This window comes from Lithobates pipiens, unplaced genomic scaffold, assembly GCF_037356315.1.
Source record: "Lithobates pipiens isolate NorthernLeopardFrog02 unplaced genomic scaffold, aLitPip1_a1.2 Scaffold_8, whole genome shotgun sequence".
In the NCBI taxonomy this organism is placed as follows: Eukaryota; Metazoa; Chordata; class Amphibia; order Anura; family Ranidae; genus Lithobates; species Lithobates pipiens.
In genome coordinates this window covers 477,871,353-477,897,134 of record NW_027507903.1, presented here as the reverse complement: position 1 = coordinate 477,897,134, position 25,782 = coordinate 477,871,353, and the positions used below count along the sequence as shown (strand labels likewise).

The 25,782-nt window shown below is 42.6% G+C and overlaps 2 protein-coding genes across 4 annotated transcripts in view; one reads left to right on the top strand and one right to left on the bottom strand.

Annotated features, from left to right (window-relative positions):
* Positions 1-11,647, top strand: part of LOC143960304 (GTPase KRas) — a 113,370-nt gene extending 101,723 nt beyond the window's left edge. For both annotated transcript variants that reach the window (XM_077468740.1, XM_077468741.1), the window contains 5 exons: positions 1,858-2,044; positions 3,732-3,946; positions 6,396-6,560; positions 7,735-7,848; positions 11,002-11,647. In XM_077468740.1, coding sequence (XP_077324866.1) covers positions 1,858-2,044; positions 3,732-3,946; positions 6,396-6,560; positions 7,735-7,848; positions 11,002-11,271 — 951 coding nt within the window. In that variant the 3' untranslated portion in view covers positions 11,272-11,647. The remainder of the gene's footprint in view (positions 1-1,857; positions 2,045-3,731; positions 3,947-6,395; positions 6,561-7,734; positions 7,849-11,001) is intronic.
* The window catches only part of IRAG2 (inositol 1,4,5-triphosphate receptor associated 2), a 209,410-nt gene continuing 194,892 nt past the window's right edge, over positions 11,265-25,782 (bottom strand). Inside the window, exons 34-40 of one of the 2 annotated variants that reach the window (XM_077468738.1) lie at positions 23,799-23,943; positions 21,225-21,262; positions 21,062-21,127; positions 19,559-19,614; positions 17,707-17,808; positions 16,034-16,129; positions 11,265-11,860 (exon numbers count right to left, since the gene is read on the bottom strand). In XM_077468738.1, coding sequence (XP_077324864.1) covers positions 11,617-11,860; positions 16,034-16,129; positions 17,707-17,808; positions 19,559-19,614; positions 21,062-21,127; positions 21,225-21,262; positions 23,799-23,943 — 747 coding nt within the window. In that variant the 3' untranslated portion in view covers positions 11,265-11,616. Of the gene's footprint in view, positions 11,861-16,033; positions 16,130-17,706; positions 17,809-19,558; positions 19,615-21,061; positions 21,128-21,224; positions 21,263-23,798; positions 23,944-25,782 lie in introns of those variants that run through there. The other variant, XM_077468739.1, reaches the window with a different exon arrangement.

Below are 25,782 nucleotides of genomic sequence, written 5' to 3'. Positions count from 1 at the left end.
CGCTGTATGTCACGGAGCTGCTGTCAGCGCTGTATGTCACGGTGCTGATGTCAGTGCTCTGTATTACGGTGCTGCTGTCAGTGCTCTGTATCTCCTGCACCCTCTTGTTTGCCTACCCTGGTCCCTGACCTTCCCTCTCCTCCATTGCCTTCATTAGCTCCATAGTCCTGAATTGTCAGAACAATTTCCCAAATAAAAAAAAAATGCTTGTAGTTATCGATCCCAAATTCACCTCATACATGTATTATGCTATTGTCCAGGTGGTGGGACTACGTGCTACCCCCTAATAATTACCCCGTGGCCGCAAATTCGACCTAAAGGTTTGCGAAATTCGCCTCCCATTGAAGTCAATGGAGCCCGCGGCGAACGGTCGTTTTCGCGAACGTTTGTGCCCGTTCGCGTTTCGCGTTCGCGAAACGTCCCGTCGGAAGTTCGTCCATCACTACTCACACGCTCCCCAATCCAGAAAGCAGTGGGCGGGACTAGATGTATCCAGGTTCTGGTTAGCAAACTATAGGCTATTGAATCAGCACCCTAAATACTGATAGCCACACCTCCTCCAACATCTCATTCCACTGTAGTGCAAGCAGGCACAGCCTACATGAGATGGTCAACTTGTAATTCTCTGACTTTGATGCTTTTTAAGAAACTGACCCAGAGCAAGCATGCAGCAAGAAAAGTCAGTGTGCAATCATTATTCCTGATCTGGCAGTAGCGCCAGCCATAATTTTTCTGTCATTAGAAGTTTCCTTTAAGGGAACATGCATTGTAGAAAAATAACTTTTGAAGTCAGGAGAGGCGAACGCTGTTATAGGCACTCGCAGTGACACTGGTCCCTTCTCTGTTTTGCTGTGTGAGTATTCTATCTTCAGACTGCATTCTTAACAGGAATTCAGTGCAGTCCACTGTATTGCTGCACTCTATAGACAGAGCAGGTAGCTGTTGGTGCTGTCAGAGTAGCTTAGTAGGCCAGGCAACTACTGAGCATACAGTACTGGAGACACAGGGGGTGCTGGAGGCACAGTGTACTTCCTGGAGACATGGAGAAGTGCTGGTGGCACAGGTGTATACTTGAAGACACGGAGGCCACAGCATCAGCTTCTCTGAGAAAAACCCAGAAATGCTAGCAGCCAAACATTGAAGAGAAGACCCATCTCTGAATCCAAAGAGACGATTACAGTCAGATCTGAAAAAGTGTGAGTGAGGCCTACGAAAGTGTTGGCTTTTTAGGCAGCAGACCTTTAATTTTGACTTCATACTTCTCTAATTCTTCTATAGGCACTCCAAACATGCACATGCAACATGACAGCACTGGTTCATCTGCACACATTAGTGCAATACACTGTGAAAACATATGGAAGTAAAGTATTCAGAAAAGCGACAGCGAAGGGCAACTAAATTATTAAATAGGATAAGGGGACTCATTAAGGCCGCATTCACACCTAGGTGTTCTGGAAACATGCTAAAAACGCACAACGTGGTTGCTGTGCTATTATTTCTCAATAACACCCCAAACGCAGATAGGCATTTGTTGGGAGACAAAACATTAAAAAAAATTTGAATGCAAAACTTGCTTGGCTCAGTGACACAGAAAAGGTACTTGAGCCACTTTGGCAGGTTTGCTGTGCGTAGGGAAGCCCTATGTTGTTGCATGACAAATGTGGTAAAAGAAAGTGCCACGTGTGAATGGGTCCTAATTGGAAGGTTAATTTAAAGATTTGTCAGATTGCCTTTCAAGTACGAAGTACATCACAAAAGATGAACCATACATGAGTAGAAGACAGGATTCTTTACAGTAAAATTATTATTATTTTTTTAAATCTAATGATGGAATGCCCATTGATTCTCTCCCTGCAGTTGGTGGAAGGGGGTCTTCAGAATCAGCCCTACCCTCAGGAGTCCTTACTTAGCACCAGCCTGGGGGTGTCACTTCAAGAGAAGGACCTGGAGGGGCTCAGCTCTCCCCCAGTTGGCGTCTCTATTAAAGTCCCAAATGACGTCATCATCTTTGAAGAGCCTCAAGTGGCAAGATGGGACCCAGAAAGTAATGTATAATCTAATGATTAATGTTGTATTGGTTTCTCGGATTCAGAAAGCTACACCTAATTAGTTCTGTAATCGACTCTATCTAAAGCATTGTATATCATTGTAGATGGTATAGAAGGGTTAGAAACTCCAACAGTTTTTTTTTATAGCGTTCCATGTCACAGGACATTTACACTCATTTCCTGAGTGTAAATGTCATGGAAACTTTTTTTTTTTGTTATTATTTATTTAACGGCTTGAACCAGATAGCAATGATATAGTACATGGTCTGCATACAGTTGTATATCGTGCAAGACAGTAAACAATAGAATCTGACAAAAACATATAAGAGTTATTCAGTATTCATATATATATATATATATATATATATATATATATATATATATATATATATATATATATATAAAAAAAAAAAAAACAACTGCATCACTCAAAAAGATACAATATGATGGTGTATCTTACATAAAGCAACTATGTATGCTGGCACATCGAGTTGGGAGAAATTCCACGAGTGGTTACTGAGCAAAATTGAGTGCGTAAAAAGCGTCTTACAATGACTAAATAAAAGTATGTAGAAACCATGTGTATCCTCATTAGTCTGGGTTTGTGTGTGCCAAAAGATATATATATATATATATATATATATATATATTTTTTTTTTTTTTTTTTAACAAGGATTATGCAGGGGAAAGAGAAAGAAAGAGCGGGCAGTACAATTACCCTGTGAGTAGCCCATCGTGCAGTTGGAATAAGACAGTTCATACATATTGAGGGTATTCAGAGAAACGAAAGAGGTCCCAGTAGAACCATCTGATCTTTTGTTCCTCAGTCTTGTCTCTAATGCTCTATACACACGGTCGGACTTTCCGACGAAAAAAATCCGTGGGATTTTGGCCCAAACTTGTCTAGCATACACACGGTCGCACAAAGTTGTTGGAAAACCTGATCGTCTGAACGCGGTGACGTAGAACACGTATGATGAGACTATAAACAGGCCAGTAGCCAATAGCTTTCGTCTCGTAATTTATTCTGAGCACGCATGGCACTTTGTCCGTCGGAATTTAAACGATCGGATTTTGTTGTCGGAGAATGTTAGATCCAGCTCTCAAACTTTGCGTGTCAGAAATTCAGACGGAAAAAGTCAGATTGAGCCCACACACGATCCGATCAAACATTTTCCTTTGGAAAGTCCGTGTGTACAGGGCATTAGGGCTAAATTCACGCTCTCCATTTGTTCGATATCGTTCACTCTCGCGATCTAGGGATACAAGCACGAGTCGCGTTTTAGAAAGTTTGAGTAGGGACTTATGGTAGCACTTCCTGCATAGGGGGGTAATATTAAGTAAAACTGCTGTGGGATCATCATGCAGGGACATGTCTGTACATTTTTGAATTAGTTGAAGCACTGGTTGCTAGAATGTACACAAAACAGGGCATTCCCAAAAAATATGTATATATGAGGTATGAGGGAGGATTAAACGTGAGCTTTAAATTAGTGATCTTTAAAAAGTAATTTTTGCTTAAAATGCATCAAAATGCCCCCCAATTATAATCAAGCGGTTATCAGTCTTGGTTTGTACTGTGCCTGTCTCTTCTCCAGTAGATTGCTGTTGAATTAGGTATAGAGGGATTTTCCTGACCCCTCCCTTATGATAAATTGTATTTCTATTTTTTTTCCTCTTCAGGTAAAAACTGGAAAACAGATGTGATCATGAATAGAAGCTACAACATGGAGCAGAGGCAGCTGTCCTTCAAGATGGATGCCTTCCATACATTCACACTATTCCAGGAAGCTCACCTTAATATGCCTTACGAGTCATGGGAGCTGAAGCCTAACGGCATGAATGAAGTGTCACTAGCAGTTGCCTCTGCTTTCACTGATATCCACATTGAAATCAAGGTAAAGCTCTCATAGATGTGACCATCCTATGAAACCATTAGAATGTAAATTGTGATATCTAGTGTGGCATTATCACCATTAGCGGGTCAAAGGATAGGCAATGTTTACCCGTTAGGGGGAAGTAAGAGATCCTCTTAACACACGCCCTTCTGCTGATTTTCCCACACTCCCTTGATGTTCTGTGCATCTGTTTAATCACCCAGTACTTCCGGGTATGAAGGAGCATGGGACCTCAACAGCTAATCACCAGACCTAACAGTTTTACATAGGGAAGGTGATCATTAACCCTGTTGAGCTACAGACATACAGTAGAGACGGAAAGTATTCAGACCCCCTTACATTTTTCCCTTTGTTATATTGCTGCCATTTGCTAAAATCATTTAAGTTAATTTTTTCCTCATTTATGGACACACAGCACCTCATATTGACAGAAAAAACACTAAATTGTTGACATTTTTGCAGATTTATTTAAAAAGAAAAACTGAAATATCACATGGTCCTAAGTATTCAGACCCTTTGCTCAGTATTTAGTAGAAGCACCCTTTTGATCTAATACAGCCATGAGTCTTTTTGGGAAAGATGCAGCAAGTTTTTCACACCTGGATTTGGGGATCCTCTGCCATTCCTCCTTGCAGATCCTCTCCAGTTCTGTCAGGTTAGATGGTAAATGTTAGCGGACACCCATTTTTAGGTCTCTCCAGCGATGCTCAATTGGGTTTAAGTCATGGCTCTGGCTGGGCCATTCAAGAACAGTCACAGAGTTGTTGTGAAGCCAGTCCTTTGTTATTTTAGCTGTGTACTTAGGGTCATTGTCTTGTTGGGAGGTAAACCTTCAGCCCAGTCTGAGGTCCTGAGCACTCTGGAGATGGTTTTCATCAAGGATATCCCTGTACTTGGCCGCATTCATCTTTCCCTCAATTGCAACCATTTGTCCTGTCCCTGCAGCTGAAAAACACCCACACAGCATGATGCTGCCAGCACAATGCTTCACTGTTGGGACTGTATTGGACAGGCGATGAACAGTGCCTGGTTTTCTCCACATACCGCTTAGAATCAAGGACAAAAAGTTATATCTTGGTCTCATCAGACCAAAGAATCTTATTTATCACTATCCTGGAGTCCTTCAGGTGTTTGCTTAAAAAACAAACAAAAAAAAAACCTCCATGTGGGCTTTCATGTGTCTTGCACTGAGAAGAGGCTTCTGTCGGGCCACTCTGCCATAAAGCCCCGACTGGTGGAGGGCTGAAGTGATGGTGGACTTTCTACAACTTTCTCCCATCTCCCGACTGCATCTCTGGAGCTCAGCCACAGTGATCTTTGGGTTCTTCTTTACCTCTGTCACCAAGGCTCTTCTCCCCCGATAGCCCAGTTTGGCCAGACGGCCAGCTCAAGGAAGGGTTCTGGCTGGTCCCAAACGTCTTCCATTTAAGGATTATGAAGACCACTGTGCTCTTAGGAACCTTATGTGCAGCAGAAATCTTTTTGTAACCTTGGCCAGATCTGTGCCTTGCCACAATAATGTCTCTGAGCTCTTCAGGCAGTTCCTTTGACCTCCCGATTCTCATTTGCTCTGACATGCACTGTGAGCTGTAAGGTCTTATATAGACAGGTGTGTGGCTTTCCTAATCAAGTCCAATCAGTATAATCAAACACAGCTGGAATCAAATGAAGGTGGAGAACCATCTCAAGGATGATCAGAAGAAATGACCAGCACCTGAGTTAAATATATGAGCATCATAGCAAAGGGTCTGAATACTTAGGACCATGTGATATTTCAGTTTTTCTTTTTTAATAAATCTGCAAAAACTTCAACAATTCTGTGTTTTTCTGTCAATATGGGGTGCTGTGTGTACAGTAATAAGGGAAAAAATTAACTTACCGTAAATGATTTTAGCAAATGGCTGCAATATAACAGCATTAAAAATGTAAGGGGGTCTGAATACATTCCATCCCCACTGTAGACCACCAGAGAGCTTACAGAGCAGGGGTAGGCAAACTGTGGCCCTCCAGCTGTTCCAGAACTACAAGTCGCATCATGCCTCTAGGAGTAATTGTAACTGCCAGCCTTGCAATGCCTCATGGGAAATGTAGTTCCACAACAGCTGGAGGGCCCCAGGTTGCCTACCCCTGTTATAGAGGAATTAGACTTAGCACTCCAACAGAGGAATAGTGTGGTGAGGGAGTTCAGGGATTAGGAGTATTAGTGGGTGAGAGAAGTCTGTCCAGAGAATCGGTCACTTTGTACTGAAGGCCTGACACTAGGTTATTCCATGTATAAATTCATAAATATACACCTAGGAAAAGACTGCAGCTGCCTCCACTGTGTATAAGATACAAGGACTGCATCAGCATTGTTTTTATGTATGGAGGACAGAAAACCTGATAATTGTGTGGATGATGATTGGTTATTGTTGGTGGTAGTAACACCTATCTGCCATGTGCAATTTAGGACGATCAATGCAGACTGGCTGCAGTGTCCAGCACTGATGGCGATCTCTCTGCTCTACTCGGGAAGTGGATGAGCCCCCTATCTCTGAGAGATGCCATGAAAAGAGTCGGACTGAACTTCTTTCCTGCTGAAGACTCCCCCAAATATGTCAGTGTGAATAAAAAGGTACAAACATCTTATTCAGCTTCATGCAGTATGGAATCATATTTGAAGAATTGATGTGATAATTGCTAAATGTTGTCCTATTTCAACAATAAATACTTCCCCAGGTAAGGGGTGTGATGTCTAAGCAGATTGAAGGGGGAAAAGTGACAAAAGAATATGCAAAGCTGTGAAAAAGAATTAAAATATTGACCTCTTTATGCCCATCTGTGTCCACCCTTTATTAGGTTCTGTATGCCCAAGAAAAGGGGGGGTTGTTACAGTGGTCACATATTCAGGAGCCAGTCCTGCCAACTCCCGGTGATTAGTACAGACCGGGGGCTGACCGCTCAGTCACTGTGCTGGGAGCTCTGCTGTCCATGAACACATATGTGTGGTGCATGGGTGTTAAAAGCTACACATATGCATTACATGGGCACAGAAAGATGAACATTAAAAGGTTTTTAAGCTGAATTCTAATATGTTTATATTTTGCTTTTTTTTCCCTTACCTCATCAACGTGCCAATGACATTTTTACAGAAAACCTTTCCATTTTAATTACACCTTATTTTAATTCCAATGAGTGGGTCCTTGTGCGTCTCTATGTGAAACAGGCAGATCATGACTGGTGGGTGGTACCGTCAGGATGCTGTGCATAGCTTCCTGAAAATGCTACAACCCCCAGCATCAGTACTCCTCTCAAGAACCCTCAGCTGACGCACAAGCAGTGGGCTGGCCCCTTGGGAGGAGTTATGCAAATATTAAAATGCCAGCCTGAAGGAGTGGCGTTCCCAAGCAGACTGCCATAGATAATGCACACAAATGATGCTGAGCCTCCAAGATTGAAACAAGTGGAATTCGAAAGGCCAGGCCAAGAGGAGTCACACTCAAGAGCAAAAGGGTTATAGGATGCTAGCCAGAAGGTGGCGTGGGCTCTAACTTATCGCTTTTAATGCACATTGTGAGCAGCTCAAAGTGTGCAGTGAAGTCAGAGAGCAAATTCAGCACAAGAGAGAAGCCTGTAAAAGGTGTGCAAAAGTGAAGGGAAGGCTGGAGTACAGCTTTATTTAAACACCCTCTGGGTAGTCAGACGACACTAAGATTCATATTGCAATGAGCAGAATATTAAAAAGTAGATACAAATCGAACTGTGACAGTACAAAATTTAATCAATTGTCAACCTTCATTTTCCTTCAGAGTGAACAAGTAGAGAAAATGGCATACAAGGAAATGGCACTTCTGTCACCATCCTTTGCATTTGGCTGGAGTAAATGGAACCACAACTGCAGTCATGAACAGATCATAGTCAAGGTGGGTATTAGAGGAGGTAGCAGGGAGTGTCTCCTTTCCTTGCAAGTATAATCAAAGACGAGGCAGATAGGTGTACCCCCCTCTTACTCACAGATACTACACAGGGGACATAGTTGGGAGTGCCCAAATTCATCACAGGCAGTAACCCAGTGGCTGTAATTGGGAGTGCCCCTCATCCTCAGATATACAACACAGGGGCCATAGTTTGAAGTGCTTCCTTTCCTCACAGGGGCGATATAAGGATTAGCCCACCAGCTAAGTATGTCCACTGTAAGGGACATTTTTATTATTTTACTTTTACACTGTCCCTTTATTATTCATTTTCACTTTTATTCCTACTACAAGGAATGTAAACATCCCCTGTAATAAAAAGAAGGATGACAGGTCCTCTTTATGGAGAGATCTGAGGTCAAAAAGGCCCCATATCTCTTATTTACCTTTAAAAGCAAAAGAAAAGGGGGGGAAAAAAAAAATAAAAAATATTTTTCCAGTCTGGACATGAAGTGATGTCATGACATCGCTCTGGTCCTACAAGACCATAGAGTTGATCAAAGAGTGTTAACTCTTTGATTCCCTATGAAAGCAGCCAGCAGCACTGGCAGATCGTTTCTCAGGCGAACCAGCAGCGATGGTAAGCCCAAGAAACACCGGCACTGCTTTGGAAACTGTTCCAGCAGCTCATGAACTGCTTGGACTGGTTTGATGAGAAAGTCGGACACCTACAAAAAAAAAAAAAAAAAAAAAAAAAAAACACGGTACCAGGGGTTATGGCTGAAATCTTCAGCCATACCCTTGGTAAACCACTTGCAAACTGCAATGGATATACAGTAAAACCTTGGTTTGAGAGCGTTTTGCAAGAAACATTTTTTAAATAAATTTTGACTTGATATACAAGCGATGTCTTAATATACAAGTAGCATCATGTCACAACTGAGTATAAAAGAGAAGAGAGGCGCCTCTAAGTGTAGCAATATGGTTAAATTTAATGAAGGTACAACATTTAGCAACTCACATGGTTGATGATTAAGAAGCACATCTAAGTATGCAGGCATCCGGGGTAAAGATGTCCACATAGACCATCCTCCTCACCGCCATCAGTGCCATCCCTTCCACACTGCGCTCCACAAGCGGTTCAAGCCACACTTTCAGATTGCTCTACTGCAGGGTAGTCTTCCCAGGCACGATTGCAGACTGACAGCAGTGAGAGCCGGCAGCTCTCTTATACTCTGTAGTTCCTGCTGGATTTTGCTTCTAATCCCCTTGTGGGGGCTTCCATTTGAGGATGGACATTTTATGGTTACACAACCTATCATGACGCTATAATCTTTTTATATGGACTATAAACTGAAGGAATTATGAATAAACGATTGTGGAACAAATTATTTGAGTTTCCACAATTTCTTCTGGGGAAATTCACTTTGATATACAAGTGCTTTGGATTACAAGCATGTTTCTGGAACGAATTATGCTCGCAATTCAAGGTTTTACTGTATATGTATTGCGGTCAGCAGTTGGAAGTTTTTTTTATTGAGTGTTCCAAAAAAAAAAACCCCTATATTGTATATCCCAAAAAAAAAAAAAAAATAAAAAAAATGTAAAACATGTACAGTCCATTCACACAGGGGCAACTTTGGATCCGACTTGAAGTCATCCCAAGTTGCCTCAAGTCGCGCAACATGATAAAAATCAATGTAAGTGAATGAGAGCCATCTGTACACTACTGAAGTCGCTCTGACTTCAGAAAAGGTTCCTGTACTACTTCTATCCGACTTCTAGGCAACTTGTGCTCATTGATTTCAATGTAAGTTGCCTCCAAGTCGGATCCCCTGTCTTAACTAAAGCAACTTTCCAAGAAGTAAAAATGGTTTTCTAGGCAAACCCCTCCCTCCCACAGAGCTGATTATGTGATTGGCCACTGGCAAAGTCCCCTGTCCTGGAGGCGACTTCAAGTTGCCTTGTAAGTTGCCTCAAGTCGTGCTGTGATTCATACTCAAGTCGTGTCCAAGTTGCCTCCCAAAGTCGCGCTGGAAGTCATGTTGCCCCTGTGTGAATGGACTCTAAGTCTAGGCTACATTAAAAAGATGTTGTATATAAATAGAAAGATTTCTCTCACACCCAGAACATGTCTGTAGCGAGCTGAAAAAACTGCCTTCTGCCTACTCCAGTGTCGTTTTGATTAATTTCCAACTGTGTGCATCAACACAGACAGAGGTAAATCCACTTTTGTAGGAAATAATACATTTGCAAATAAAAAATAAATAAAAATTATAGAGTGAATACAATTGCAACGCAAGGCATATTGCAATTTAATGTTATTAAAAATTACCCTCTTTTCAATCTGCAGCTCTGTAATTTTCTGTAAAATCCAATATGACTACCTGAAGGCATTCTGTACACAGATGGTGTACAGAATGCCCCCCAGATACTGTATGTAATTTTCTGCTTGTGCAATTGGTAAACTGATTTTTCTAGAAGTCTGCACTAAGATGGCAATCAGATTTTGAGCATCCTTTGAGAGCATCTCATCAAAAATGACATTTTTGTTGCAAAGACCCTGGCACTTTCCTCATTAGAGCCCTGTAGGTACAGCAGCCGATTGATACTTATAAAACCGCTCCCATACAGATTCAGTTTGCACATGGACACAGACAAACCACATTTTTTTCAGAACAAAAGGTAGGAATCTACAGCAAAGTTTGTTAAAATCCCAGCAATGTATATAAATCACCCAGAGGCAAATATTTTTTTCCCCAACAAAAGTGGAGTTACTCTTTAGGTCTAGTACGGTAAGTCACTGCCCTGCTTTGCCCTCCTCCAACATAATTGACAGTTGCTTGACACGGGGAAGCAGCAACAAGACAGCTGGCACAAGCAGCACTGAAACAGAGAAACTTTTAGTGCTTGGGCATAAATATAGCAAAATACTTTTATTAGGGAATGTTTAGTGGGTTTAGCTGATGTTTTAATGTCAAAAACTGATCATTTAATACTATTTTTAATAAGTAAATTATTCAGTTATAGTAAAGTTTTTCCTCGATGGGAGTAAAGTTAACCAAGGTATACTGATGCTGCTTTATTTAGTCTGGGCAACTCTGGTCATGAAAGGGTTGATATGACAGTTCCTTGACTTAAAACTCTTTCTGGTGCTCACAGGTGAGGGAATGCCGGGACTCTTCCAACGACGATGACTGGTCCCTTTACCTATTGAGCACTCTGAGGACTCAACGTCTAAAGATCTCCGAATCAGATGACACATTCTCAGATGATCTTTATGAAGGAAGCGAGTTCCACTCCACGCTCTATCACATGATCAAAGATTACTCCAGCCCTGATGCCATCAACAGACTGAAGCACTCCCATCATTTGTTTGTGGACTGCGTCCACCAGCTGCTGAGCATGACCAAAGTGCTGACATATTCATAAACATGTTACTTTATTAACACAATAAATATCAGGCAGTAAAAACAGTGCAGTGTACACCAGGCCAGAAAATCACACGCGGCAGCCTTGAATGCCATACAGTCTCCAAATGATTCTAAATTACAAATCAGTAGGAAGTCGGCGGTCTCTTGTAGAAAATATATCATGATACCTCTGTAGCCACTTGATGGCTTATAATAAAATAGAATATATACATACACACATAAATTATTTTAAAGCGCGATCGTCCAGAATATTGTACAGGGGTAAAAGGGGTGTCAAGTGTTGTAAACGCTACCAAAAAATAAAAAAAAAAACTGTTAAAAATATTGGAAATCCACAGTGCCATCATACTGGAGGGGGCCCATTGTGCTGGAGCCCGGTGTATGGCCACAGTAACTGCTGGATGGAAGTCCATGAGACACCAGGACCGACAGGGGCTCCTTCTACCGGTTTGTGGAAGGATAGGCCTGTCAGGAAACCAGCAAGCGTCACAAATAAAAATGCAGCCACAATACAGATCACCAGCGGCTTGTTGATGTTTGTTATCGATTGCCTCATGTCAGACGTCCAGGACCAAACGCGGCTGTATCTGGAAAGACAAACGACATGAGAAAAGCTGAATTTCCTGTAGTTCAGACAGTTTTATAAAAAGGTTTTGAATATTCAGTCAAACTTGTGAGGTTGCTCAATCTTGACTGGTAGAGTTTGCCCTCCTATGTTGAGAGGTTGTTTTGCAAAGACCTGCACATCGAGGAGACAAAACCACCTCAACAAAATGAATGACCCAACATAGGAAGGCAAGACCTACCAACCAAGACTCAGCAGATTTCCTACTCCTTTAGGAAAAAGGGACATTCCTTTGAAGACAGTAAGGTGAACATTCTGGACAGAGGACAACTGCTTTGCAAGAGGTATCGAAAAGGTCATCTACATCACACATCTCTGAATAGGTGTGGTGACCACCATTTGTCTTCACACACAAAGGCCAATTAAAAAATCTCTACCCCAGTAGATTGACAATTCAAAACTTCAACTAGATGGATAAAGGAATTAACACCTTTGCAGACTCCCTGGCACCAAGCATGTAATTATGTAGCTAGAACAGAGTGCTTCCAAAACTTTCATCCTCCTATGCTGTTATAACACAAACACCTGCCTTAACACATTCTTTGGTGAGATGTTTAAGGGGTCTGTGCTATCTTCCCGACACCGATTAGAATTGAATTGGCTTGGAAAAGCTATGAAACATCGTCAACATTACAGAACAAGGCCAATTGTCAGCTTTAGCTTGTAGACAGCAGAAAGGACAGCAAGCATTTTCAATGCTCAATGTTTAATACAACGATCAACTGCTCCAAGCTTTGTTTGAGTTGAACTCTGTGGCTTTTGAGGATTATATTTAAATAAACATATTTTGGGCCCAGAGAATAAAAATCTACTTTGCACCAAACACTTTTGCAAAACCAGATAATGAACATATAGAAATATTAGTGACATGATCTGTGCAGAGAGCAGAGCTGTGGAAGGGACCCAGCAGGCCCCACCCACTACCGGCTGCCTACAGAAAACTACAGGAGGGGGCGAAGACAAGACCACTCATTCTGCAGAAAGAGAATAGCAGTGACCGGTCTTTATTACAGGAAGCTCCTGCATACAGGTGCCACACTTGATTACTATACAGATCTGATAGAAATACACAAAGCAAACCAAGATTTAAGAATACACTGCTTTTGCATATAGAAAATATTTGGTTGTCCTGGAATTCAGCTTTAAAGCACCAATCATTTGGAGGTTAAACACAGATCTCACTGAGGATGCTGTTTCTTTAGACAAACTGCTAGCAGGCTTCAGCACTACTTGAAATGTGTTTGGTGCTTAAAAAAAAAAAAAAGGACAGTTCTTCCATTCAGATTTGTGCTCAACATCAACAAACTGGATGCCAACACTCACTGTACATACTACTTGAATGAGAGCCTAAGCCTATGTGAAGGCATAAGGGCTTGTGAAGGTAGACTTTCTGGTCTACACTCACATAAAACACAGCTCAGCAGATTCCTGTCCTATTCAGAGCTGACGTGCGGGTGACCGTTCTGAGATTGCATTTGACGTGACCTGCTTTTACTTTGGATGCAGCGCATCCTATTGAGATGTATCTGCATTACAGGCAAAATAGGTTAAATCTGGCCTCATTGTGCACTTTGTGTCCCAATGTATATGTTCTATAACATTTCCTTATGCTTTCAAACACCAGTGTACAGGTAAACGGTCACCTGTCTTTGCTAGCACTTTCATTTGAAGGGTACAGGTCAGTAGGCACACAGTGTTTCACCAACAATGCGCAAACCATGTAGGAAAAATAAACCACAAGGTCCCAGCTGGATGATACTGGTTGCCAGGGCTGCTGTTAGAATTCATGGGGCCCCCCCGAACAGCCTACCAGGCGCCACCCCCCCCCAATATATCAAAACCGTATTTTCACTAAAAATACTAAAATGATTATTAGCTAATACAAACTTAACAAAAGAACCTGTGTAAATTAGACCTTTAAATATTTTTTTTACATTTTTATTTAAAAAAAATGTATAATTTTTTTGAAAAATGTTTCCATTTTTAAAATGATTTTGTTTTACAATTTTAAGAATTATTACAATGTTAAAAATTTTTGATTATTTTTATACAGGACAGGGAAGCCGGAAGTGTCATAGGAGAGGGCTTGGCACAGTGACAGGGGACAGGGGGGCACACTGGGGGGGGGGGGGGGATCAAAAGTGGGCAGACCAGGGAGGGGAATTGGTGTGGGGGAACTAATTAAAGGAACGATACCCTGTGTCTCTCCCTGCAGAAGCTGAATACTGGTGGTAGGGAGAGAAATCGGCTTTCAGCTGCTGCTGAGAGCAGCATAGGGCATCGTTCTGCAATTGCCCCTCTGCCCGACCACACAGATTCCTCCTGCTGTTCAGACCCCCGTGTGCCTGTGCACCCTACAAGAGGGCGGGTGGTTCCGTACCCCCCCCCCCCCCCCCCCCCCATCAGCGGCCCTGCTGGTAGGTAGCTGGGTAGTTTGCAACTTTTACTGCACACAAAAAATGTCACTGGTAGTAACATTATGGGGTTGATTTACTAAAATCGAATGCAGCTGTACACGGTAGCCAATCAGCTGTCAACTTCAGCTTGTTAAATTAAGTTTTGAAAAAAAAAAAAAAAAAAAGCTGGAAGGGGTTTCCAAGTAGATCTGCACCAGATTTTGCACTCCAGTTTTAATAAATCAACCCCTATGTGTGACTGTGTGACACCCCAGTTACCCTTTGCCATGTCCTGTGTTAGCTATGTATAAATACATCCAGGACCCCCATCCCACCTCCCCACATTAGGTCTTAGTCCACCTGGTTCCCAACACTGCCAGAGCCCTTACTATTACTAATCTAATGGACCGTATGACCTATGCAATACGAAAGTGCTCAGGCTGAGTGGCCTGTGACATCATCTCCATGTCTAAGATGTGACACCAAAGGTTAGACAAGTTTGGATGTTGTGCTACAGGGAGATGCTGTCTGTAGATGCTGTTTAAAGTATTTTGAAAGGTGTAACGAGCTCTGCTAATCCAAACTTTTAAACTTCCCTCTTTACAGACTACCATGGCAGCTCTGGGTGTCCAGGGATTTAAAAGGGTTAGAGGATATCTGCACTGCTGTTCTGAGTAGCTGAAGGAAAGAATACTGTAGGGGGCAAGATCAGGCTAAACAATGGGGAGCTAAATATTTTATTTTTCCAGTTTCTTCTTTGCAGCATTATCTTTATCTTAGAATAACAGCTGTGCTCATTACATCTAATTCTCCTACTTCCACGTAACAAGGAAGCAATATTAGAGAAGGCTCTTTTACACAGGATACAGTCTAACACCTCTGAAAGGATATCCATGGTGGAGTAGAGCAGCCACTGTCAGGCATTCAGGAGGTGATCCGGTTACCTCTTGAATGTGTTTTTTTAACCACTGGTTACAGTTATTTCTAATTTAATTGTTAAATTTGTAGGCAGATGTAGGTAGTTTAGGCTCCCTACAAGGGTGGTGCTGTTGGGCAGGCACCACACAGGAACGATGGAGGACAAGGGGGGAAACCAGGTTCCTTCGAGACCTCCAGTCCATAGGTGTCATCAGGGAAGCAGAGGTCAGTTTGGAACGCTGCTGCCCTAAATGATCTGGTGGCCATCTTTGATGTGGCTAGTGCTTATAAAAAGCACTGTCCCCTTCGAGTTGGTGCTCATTCTGCATAGTGAATAGGTCAGGGTGAGATCTCCCGCAAGTTAGGGACAGTTGGATTAGATTAGGGTCCGGTCCTGTGGAGGAGACACAGTAGGGACTGTCATCGTGTTTTGAGCAGTAGCCGACCTGCCTTCCAGCCACCACCTGTCAGATGCCATCAGGTGTCTACAGTGTGCATTACTACACCTTGCCTGGTTTATTTCAAGTGTTCCGCTCCAGCGTGGCAGTGTCTGCAGGGTGGTGTTGTTCTCTCTCAACACTACCATGATAATATGCATTGCTGCATCAACTAGTCTCCGTGAGTTCTCTTCCCCTGCGGGCGAGTCCAGACCCCACCTACAAAACGTTTCTCTTTTTACAAAGACATATGCTCCTCACACTCTTTAGTGGCCATAATGCAATATTTTACTACTGCCCATAATAAAAGGATGAATGGCTTTGCAATTTTTTTTACAAAAACTGACCCAATACAATCAATATTAACAGACAGGATTCACTTACTTGGATTCGGGCTTGGTGGGGGATGACGTTTTTAAGCTGAATTTCCTGACTTGCTCTTCTTTTATTTCTTCCACTAATTCGGTGTTGGGCTCATCCCTATTTAATTACAACAAAGTTTGTTTTATACAAAGTGTTTTAGGCTGTATATTTTCTTCAGTCTGGACACAAAAGTTTGTGTAAATCCAAATAGTGGAGCTGTATAGACCTCCTTCTAGAACAACCGCTTTCAAACTTTTTAACACAGAGGAACCCTTTGAAATAACTTTCCGGTCTCAGAGAACAACTGCTAAAAATGACTATATCTACAACTCATGATAAATTAGTTTAATGGTCAATAAGGATGAATGCTCTTTACACTTGTGGTCATTGGGAAGAGTTACTCCCTTTATTGATAGCTAAAAAGATCATTTGGGGTCAGTGGGAACTTATCTGAGAGGCAGAAGTTGTTCCTTGTTCAAGGAACCCCTAGCAACCTCTACAGGAACCCTGGTTGAGAAACCCTGATCTAGAACATAGTACAATTTTAACGCCTTTCCTGAAGCTGGCAGGGGCTGCTAACATGAAATTCTGCTCATACAAACACATTGAATAGTTTATCTGGGCCCATTCAGGAAGTCATTTGGAACCACAATGTGTTTGTGCCCTAACCCACCACTCATGGCAAAGGCATGTTGTGGAGGGATGGCCACAGAGCTCTTAATGTTTTGAATTCTCTCACATGTGCCTATGCTATTAGAAGCAATAAAGGGGTTTTCACCTTAATGCATTCAGGTGAAAACCCTTTTGTAGAACAGCAGGCCCCCAGAGCCCCCCTTTTACTTACCCGAACCTGATCCTTCCAGCGTTGGGGACAAGCAGAGCAGCTCCAGTCTCAGGTCCTCATTGGCTGGATTGCTAGCATGGAGCTTTGGCTCTCACTGCTATCAAAGCCAGTGACATTGGGGGGCGGGGGGGCGGCAAACGGCAGTGGCTTTGCAATTACTACTTTACAGAAAAGACAGGCTGTGGTTATGGAATGACTTCTGAACAGAACAGCCATGACTTTGGAACAACTGCTGAACGGACAGCTGTGGCCATGGAATGGCCTCCGAACAGCTGTGGCTCTGCCAGGACTTCTGACAGAAATTTGTGGCTTTGGAATGACTGGACAGCTGCAGCCATGGAATGACTAACAAACTGACCATCTGTGGCTATAGAAACGGCTTCTGCATGGCTGTGGCTTTAGAATGACTCATGAACAGACAGCTGTGGCTTTGGCATGACATCTCAACAGACAGGCTGTTATGGAATGACTTCTGATCAGATCAGCTGTGGCTTTGGAATGCTTTCTGAATAGACAGTTGTGGGTATGGAATAATATCTCAAAAGACAGACTATGGCTATGGAATTACTTCTGAACAGATCATCCGTGGCTATGTAATGACTTCTACATAGACATCTGTGGCTTTGGAATTACAATCTTAACAGACAGCTGTAGCTGTGAAATGCTATCTGAATAGGCTTTAGATATGTGATGAAATCTGAACACATACAGAACATGGAAAAGGGGTCATTTCACAGCCTTCGCTTCCGGCGCTTCTTTTCCAGAGTGGATAGGACTATCGCCACCTGACCCTTGTAGCCTGACATACTCTGTGCTGCTGAGGGAATTGAGAAAGATGTTTGTCACTCACTCTTGAATTGAATTCTCCTCCGCTGGCTCTGGGCGTGGGTAATTATCCATAAACCGCTGTAGAGTGGGGCGACCATCATTCTGTCGAGAACCCACCAACTTCCTGTGAAATAAACCCACAAACACACAAAATATTGCACATGCAATACGCAACCAACAATCAATAAAGATAATAGTGGCCAAGGCCACGTGATTGCTTTTCACACTTTTTTTTTTTTAAAGGGAAATTCTAAACAATGAAGCTTTTTTTTTTTTTATGTGAAAGATTAGCTTAAAGCCATTTTAAGCCTCCATGCCTGAACCTTGTGTTTTTTCACCTGCATATGTACTTTGATCATGTAGTTTCATGGTGTGTTTTGCTGCCCTGTATATACAGCCTATAAGTAAATCTTTACATTCCTTTGTGAGCAATTTCGGTTTGTGTTAAAACATGAGGCATACTGCATGGCACTGCACAGTTTAATGCATGACCTCTGTAGTGAAAGAACGGGCACTTCCTGTGAAGAAAACATATCCCACAATCCCTGGGTCTCAAAATCTAGGGCTCTGCAGGTGAAAAATAATTAGATCTGAAATAGGCACAAGTAGGTGGAGCAACAAAGGGAAGAGATGACTCATCAGAACAGAATGCTCACATTTGTGAAACATAGAAATGACAAGGCATTGATTGGATGCGGCGTGAACCATAACATGGAGTTGCTTGTGCCTTTCACAAATAGGGACAAGCTAGGTGAATGAACACATGGACAAGGGAGATCAATCAGCCATGACACTACAAACTGCAGTGGCAACATGTGAACCCCTCATTACAAAGTAAAGCTAAAAAAACAACAGCTAATATACCTAGCTAAAAAAAAGTGTATGTACAGGGAATTGAAATGTTAACTATATATTTTAGTGAAGCCTGAAACTAGCTCCTGGGGCTCCCAAGACGCAAAGTGGGACCCGATGATTTTGCTGGGCAGATTACCTATAGCACAGCCAAGGTCTGCCCAAGATAAAGTTTTTGGGCTTTAAAAAAACACTGCCACTACCAGGTGTTTGTATGGCCAGGTGTAGATGGTGGTTTAGATCCCACCTACACTGATTGGTGCTCAATAAGGTCACAGTTTATAGACTGTATCTTAAGACAGTTTGTTTTTCGGCCAGTTAATGGGCACAAATCAAAAATCAGTTGTGACATTTTTGAGCCAAAAAAATAAAAAATGAAGGAAAAATTTGGAAAACTTCTGCCAAATGGACAATAAATTTAAAGATTGTGTTTCTCACCCGGTAAAAATGTAACTGTTGGTACTGCGCATATGTGGCTCAGAAGAAAAAAAAAAAAAAAAAAAAAAGAAACTGATTCATTTATATCCTGTGAATGATTTATCGTTCAAAATTTGTTCATTACATGATGGCAATATAGTTTGCTCTCACAAGCACATTTGAACGATTTTTCAGCTGGTGTATGGCTAGCATAAGACAGTCTACACCACTGATGCAAACCTGGGGCCCTTTTTATTTGGTGCTTCCCATGTGGCCTTGGATGGCAGTAGTCATTAGTGAGATTGTAGATTTTGTGAATGGACTGATCTTTTTCTGCCTCATGTAACATCTTCCCCGTTTCTGACCATCTTCTGCAGCACATATTCAATCTTCAACCACACTAGTAGCATGTCCATAGTTTGTCTCCTCAGCCACCTTCTGTAGCATTACTAATACTGAATTTTATGTGTGGCTCCTTAGTGACATCAAGGGCTGTAATGGAGACCCCTTATACCAGATTAGTTGAAAAATATTACTCTACATACACTTTCCCTGAGTCAGTGATGCCATAGAATAGACAGTATGGAATGATGAGCTTCTCTCACCAGCTGTTTGATCTCCTGTGCATCTTATTATCCAGCTTGTCTCCTCCAAAGATGTCCTATACAAAAGGCAAAAAGACTGATCATGACATCACACAGACATCTCCAAATTTTCAGTTTTATATAACATTTTTATAGCTGTAAAAAGCTTATGTATATAGCGTGCGATTACAGGCATACCCCACGTTTAATTACACAATGGGGTTCATTTACTAAAGCTGGAAAGTGCAAAATCAGGCTCACTTCTGCATATAAACCAATGAGCTTCCAGGTTTTATTACCAAAGTTTAATTGAACAAGCTGGGGTTAGAAGCTCATGGGTTTCTATGCAGAAATTAGCCTGATTTTGCACTTTCCAGCTTTAGTAAATAAACCCCATTGTGTACTTAAACGTGGGGTATACCTGTATATATGTACATGGAAGATGCCATATTTGATCATTACATATTTAATATTGGCTTCCTGCCAAGTAGAAAACAAGTGCTGTGTACAGATCGTTTTCTCAGCCCTCATTTAGTGGGATTTCTGACTGCTCTGCTTCATCTGCAAACAGCCACTATTTGAAGAATCTACACACTTTTACATGAAATACACTTATGCAAACTAGGGTTGCCACCTGTCCAGGATTCACCCGGACAGTTCGGGTTTTGAATCATGTGTCCGGGTTTCAGTCCACCTGAAACCCGGACACAACATTCAGACAAGAATGTGGCTTGGTACAGGGCCTGACAGGAGAGTGGGGGGACACTACGCACACTGCAGTACTATTCTCTTTGGAGTGCCCAAAAGGTGTCTCTGGTCTCTTACAATCCTATAGTGAATGCTAAAAAAGATTTTTTTTCTGTGCACCGCTAAAGTGTTCGGGTTTGGATTGAAGAAAAAGTGGCAACCCTAATGCAAACGCAAGCAGATAAAAATGTGAAAGTCTTAAAGTGTTACTAAACCCACAACAGTAAAATCAGTCTGTATACGCAGCAAAGCTTGCTTGTTATACTCATTGTGGAACCTAAAGGGGTTAATCCTTTGCATTGCATAAACTGTTTGTGCAATTCTGTCTTCTCTGTTCCTCCCCTTCTTACAGAGTCCCCAACTCATCTCCTGATAGTACAGAGGCTCGGGGTCAAGCTGTACATGCTCAGTTTGGTGTGTATTGCTAGAGTTTTTTTCCTTGGTAGAGCGCATGTGATCAGCACTGTCAAGACAGAGGGTCAGGGGTGCTGCAGACTCATAGGACAGTTAGAGCATAAGGAAAACTCCTCCCCAATATTTAACCAGACACTGATAGAAGTCACAAGACTGCTATATACTGCTGATGAGGAAAGGTATTTAGCAGTTTATATTTACATAAATAATTGCATTTCCATATTCTTTGTACTGTGGGAGACCAGTTATAGTGAATGCACGGTCCTGGGTTTAGTAACACCTTAATAGATTCATTTTAGATGAATGTTACAGAATTTGTGCACTGTGGATATACACCAGAACATTTTCCAATACAGATCTCACCATGGCAGAGGCAGTGCCAATTCCTCTTGTGTATGCCGGCATACTGACCCTTCTGGCAGGGGAGACCTGGGGGGAGTAAAGCCAGGTTTATTGCTGAACAAACAGGATGAAAATACTGACAGAAGGCCATTTATCACAGCACCACGCAGGAAGCCACACTTACCTTACTAGCAAGTGATGATGCCAATTTTAATGAATCATCTGCAAGGACAAAAAGTAAAAATAAAATAAAACAGTTAAAATGGTTGTAAACCTCTGACATGAAATATGAACAAAATATCTATAGTGTGTGGCTTGTCTCAATTAAGAGCACAAAGTGTAATTTTTGTCTTTGTTCCTTTGCCATCAGCATGAATCAATTCTGACAATTTTTCCCGACACCAAGAGAAAAAAAAAAAAAGGTGACAAGGGAGCTGATTGACAGCCTCAGCTCTGTTCCTATGAAGGGTGTGTGTCCGTTCCCTCCAATCAGCTCTGAGGTCTCCTCGCTGAGCTCTGCAGAGTGTAATGTCAGCTCACACCCCCCCCCCTTTTTTTATTTTTATTTTTTATATTTCTCAGAAAAGCTTATAAATTCAGCACTTTGAACAAATGTAGAAAATATAAGACTGCATTATCTGTGTTCATGTACAACGAGATTTTATTTTTTTTTTTTAATGCCATGTGGTTTCCCCAAAAATCCATACCAGACCCTTATCCAAGCATGTAGACAGGCAGGTCAGGAAAGGGAGTGGGAAAAGAGACCCCCCCCCCCCCCCCTGAACCATACCGGGCCACATGCCCTCAACATATGGGGGGGGGGGGGTGCTTTGTTGTGTGCATGCTGAAGAGTGCCTAGTGATGGATTTATTTTAGTGGACATTGTTTTTAATAAAGGACTTGTCAAAAACGCTTATTTTTGACACTTTTAGGGGTATTAATTCACATAGTATTGCAAAGGTATAAAATATAACAAACTACTCTTTCACACACCCCCAACCTGCCTATAAAGTTTATGCTGGGGCAATTTCCTTTCTAGTTGCATACTGGAATGTTGGCAGGTATATTGGGGTTTTCCAGTGGTTCACTAGTTCCTCCTCCTTCACATTATTCACATAGGAGGGGCCGGGATCTGGGGGCCACTCTTGTTAAAAGAGGCTTCCAGATTCCGATAACTCACCGCCCACAGTTTCCCACAACTATCAGACCAGGGCTCTGGGGAAGAGACACTTGTCCCCATGTGCTTTGGGGAGGGAAGCCCTCTGCCCAAAGCACCACCCATGTTGAGGGCATGTGGCCTGGTATGATTAGGGGGTTCCCCCCTTTCCTGGCCTGGCGGGCTGCATGCTCAGATAAGGGTTTGGTATAGATTTTGGGGGGGACCACTTTGGTGTGGTGACCCCCTTATAATCTATGCCAGACCCGAGGGCCTGGTTTGGATCTTGGGGGGGGGGGGGGGGTGTAATGGGTATCTCGTGCCATTTAAAAAACATTTTTTAGCTTGGGGTCTCCCTCAAAATCTGTCTGTCTGTAAAATAAAAAAAATATTTTACGGCTATTCCAAACATACAAAACGAACACCAAACATACAAACCAAATTCGGAAAATTGTTTTGTATCTTCAGCATTCGTTTGTAAAATTTGTGGATTGGATTTGGAATAGCATTGAAGAATAAGAAATAAAAAAAACTAATGCTGAAGATACAAAACTAATTTAGAAATTTCTTCGGTATTCCTTATGTATATTCACAACAAATCACAATAGCTGGTTGAGGACCATCTGGCCCTGCTCCTTAACCACCATGACTCTCCTGCTGTCAGCGAGATTTCCTGATGGCAGCAGAAAGTAAACAAAACCATGATACTAAATATTTCTCTTGTTTTTAAACAGTGTGGGACCACCCCCCAAATCCACACCAGACCCTTCCTGTCTGCTATGGATATTGATAGGACAAAAATAGACATGCGTGCCGCGAAACCCCCCCCCCCCAAATCCATACAAGACCCTTACCCAAGCATACACAGCACGGCAGGCTAGGAAAAGTGGGGGTACAAGCGAGCCCCCCCTGAACCATACCAGTTGGCCATAACATGGGTGGTTGCTTCGGGGCATTGCTTTGGCTCCCCCCAAAGCACCTTGTCCCCATGTTGATGGGGATAAGATCTCTTCCCCATAACCCAGGACGATGGTTGTGGGGGCCTGCAGGCAGCTTATCGGAATCTGGAAGCCCCTTCTTACAAGGGGGCTCCCAGATCTCACCCCAGATCTCATCCCTGTGAATATGGGGTACACTGTGCCCCACCCATTTACTATCGTCACCGTGTACCGGAGCTGTCAGTCAGCAGGTGCCTAGCAACGGTAAACAAAGGGGCAGGGGTGTCATTGGTGATCCCACCTCATTATTTGCATGTGGTGGGAACCTGATTTTCAGTGACATGCGCAGTCTTTTTTCTTTGGGTCTGCGGCGGCATTCATTGACACTGGATTTACTTGGGGGGGGGGGGGGGGGGCGCCATTGTTTTTTTTGTTTTTGTTTTTTTACAAAAGTCCCTAAACTTAAATTTACAAGTTGGCTTATGGGGAAAAAAAACAAAAAAAAAAAACACATTCACAGATAAATATATTTAAGAAAGCTCAGAGCTGAAAATAAAGATCATTTAGGAAAAAGCTGCAGTATCTGTAATGTTGTGCATAGGATGGATGGTAAACTACTATTGTATATAGAGATGCAGTTTCTATGGAGGAGTTTGGCTCTAACCTCTGTCTGAGGTGCAGCTGCTGCGATCACTCTGTTGCATGGCCTCCCGCAGCTCCTCCAGTTCGGCGTGCTCCTTGGCGTACATGCGTTTTAGGTTTTCAACATGCTGAATCATCACTTCCACCGCTTTACTAACCCGACTTTCCTGAACCAAATAGACAGTTACCATACTCTTGTCTGACAGGAGTACAATACAGAGAACTAAAAACAAACGTACATTGCTTAAAAGGGCGACTATAACACGTATTGCAAAACATGGGTGAGCTGGATACATTTTAAAAACAAAGTCTTTAATTTGAGGCAGCCAACATTACTTGTCGATCACTGTAAACAAGACTGAATATAGTTCATAACATAACTTGCAATCGCCCCTTCATCGCAGGTTGAGGATGATGAACAGTGTTTACTGGACTATATTGAAAATATAAATTATGCAGTATTTTTTTACTGAACAAGTGTTGGGGGACAGGGCCCCAGAGAACAAACGTTAGGGGGACAGGGCCCCAGAGAACAAACGTTAGCGGGACAGGGCCCCAGAGAACAAACGTTAGCGGGACAGGGCCCCAGAGAACAAACGTTAGCGGGACAGGGCCCCAGAGAACAAACGTTAGCGGGACAGGGCCCCAGAGAACAAACGTTAGCGGGACAGGGCCCCAGAGAACAAACGTTAGCGGGACAGGGCCCCAGAGAACAAACGTTAGCGGGACAGGGCCCCAGAGAACAAATTCTGTATCACTTCAGTAAAAATACTGCATCATTTAGATTTCTAATTCAGCCCATTATACATTCTGGGAAATTCAAAAGAAGAGAGTGTCCTAAAAACACCCTTTAGCATTCCCTCAGGGCGCAGCCCTGAAAGCGACGGTCACACTGGCGTTGCAGACAGGTACGTGAATCGTCAATGGCGGTATCCATGCTGGACACTCCTTCCTCAATGTACTGTCTCCCGCCCTGGACTCTGCTCCGTGACACTATCAGGCATATGGTCGATGAGTTTTAAACTAGAGGTAGGCAGAGACTTTTGATTACCAGAAGACATCAGTGGGATGCTATTCAGTCCAATGGAATCTGCCTACTGCCATGCACTGTCAATCTAAGGCAAGGCGGACCTGATGGGGCACTAGCCTCAAAGTATTAGTCAAAGTATTAGTAAAATAAGTGACCGAACTGTATTTAGGAATTTCTATTTTTTGTATGCAACTTTTGCTACTTTAGAATAGTTACAGGTTCAGTCAGCCCTGGTTCACACTGATGCATTTTCTAATGAGGTTCAGATCACATTAAAGTCACATGACATTTGAAATAACATGAGTGTCAATAGAGCTTGTTTAAATACACGTGTGGCTGCGATCCGATTTTGAAAAGGGTCCTGTTTGAGTTTGATGTGTTGCAGTGCGATTCTGAGGTCCATAGACTTCAATGGAAATGCTTTCAGATTGCTTATTTGTGGTATCGTCACACAAATTTAAGCACCTTTTCTCCCTCAGTCTTTGCACTCCTTATACAGCACAAAAAACACAGCTGAGTCCAAATCACATCAAATCCACATTGCAACCACATACATTGGCGCTGCAACTACCCCTTCAAATCTGCTAGGGGAGAAAAAACAAGCCCCTTCTAAGTGTAGCATGTACTGAGTTTAATACAGGTAAATAAAATAAACAGTATTACTCACAAAAGGTAATAAAATCACAGCCATGTAGCACTGCTAGTAAGGTCATCACCATCCTGGGGGTGCCCGATAATTGTGTAGAGAGCTGTGTTCCCACAATTGGACAGCATCAGTGGATTCCGTCGCTTCCTGGGTCGGTGGAACGCAAGCCAACTTCTACATATCACATCTGGGAAGTAATGTCACGCCAGTCAGACAGTGTGTTCCATGGACCCAGGAAGAGACGGAATCCATGGATGCCATCCGATCGCAGGAACACAGGTCTCTACACACACCTGGCACCCCCCAGAATGGTGATGCGGACGACCTTAC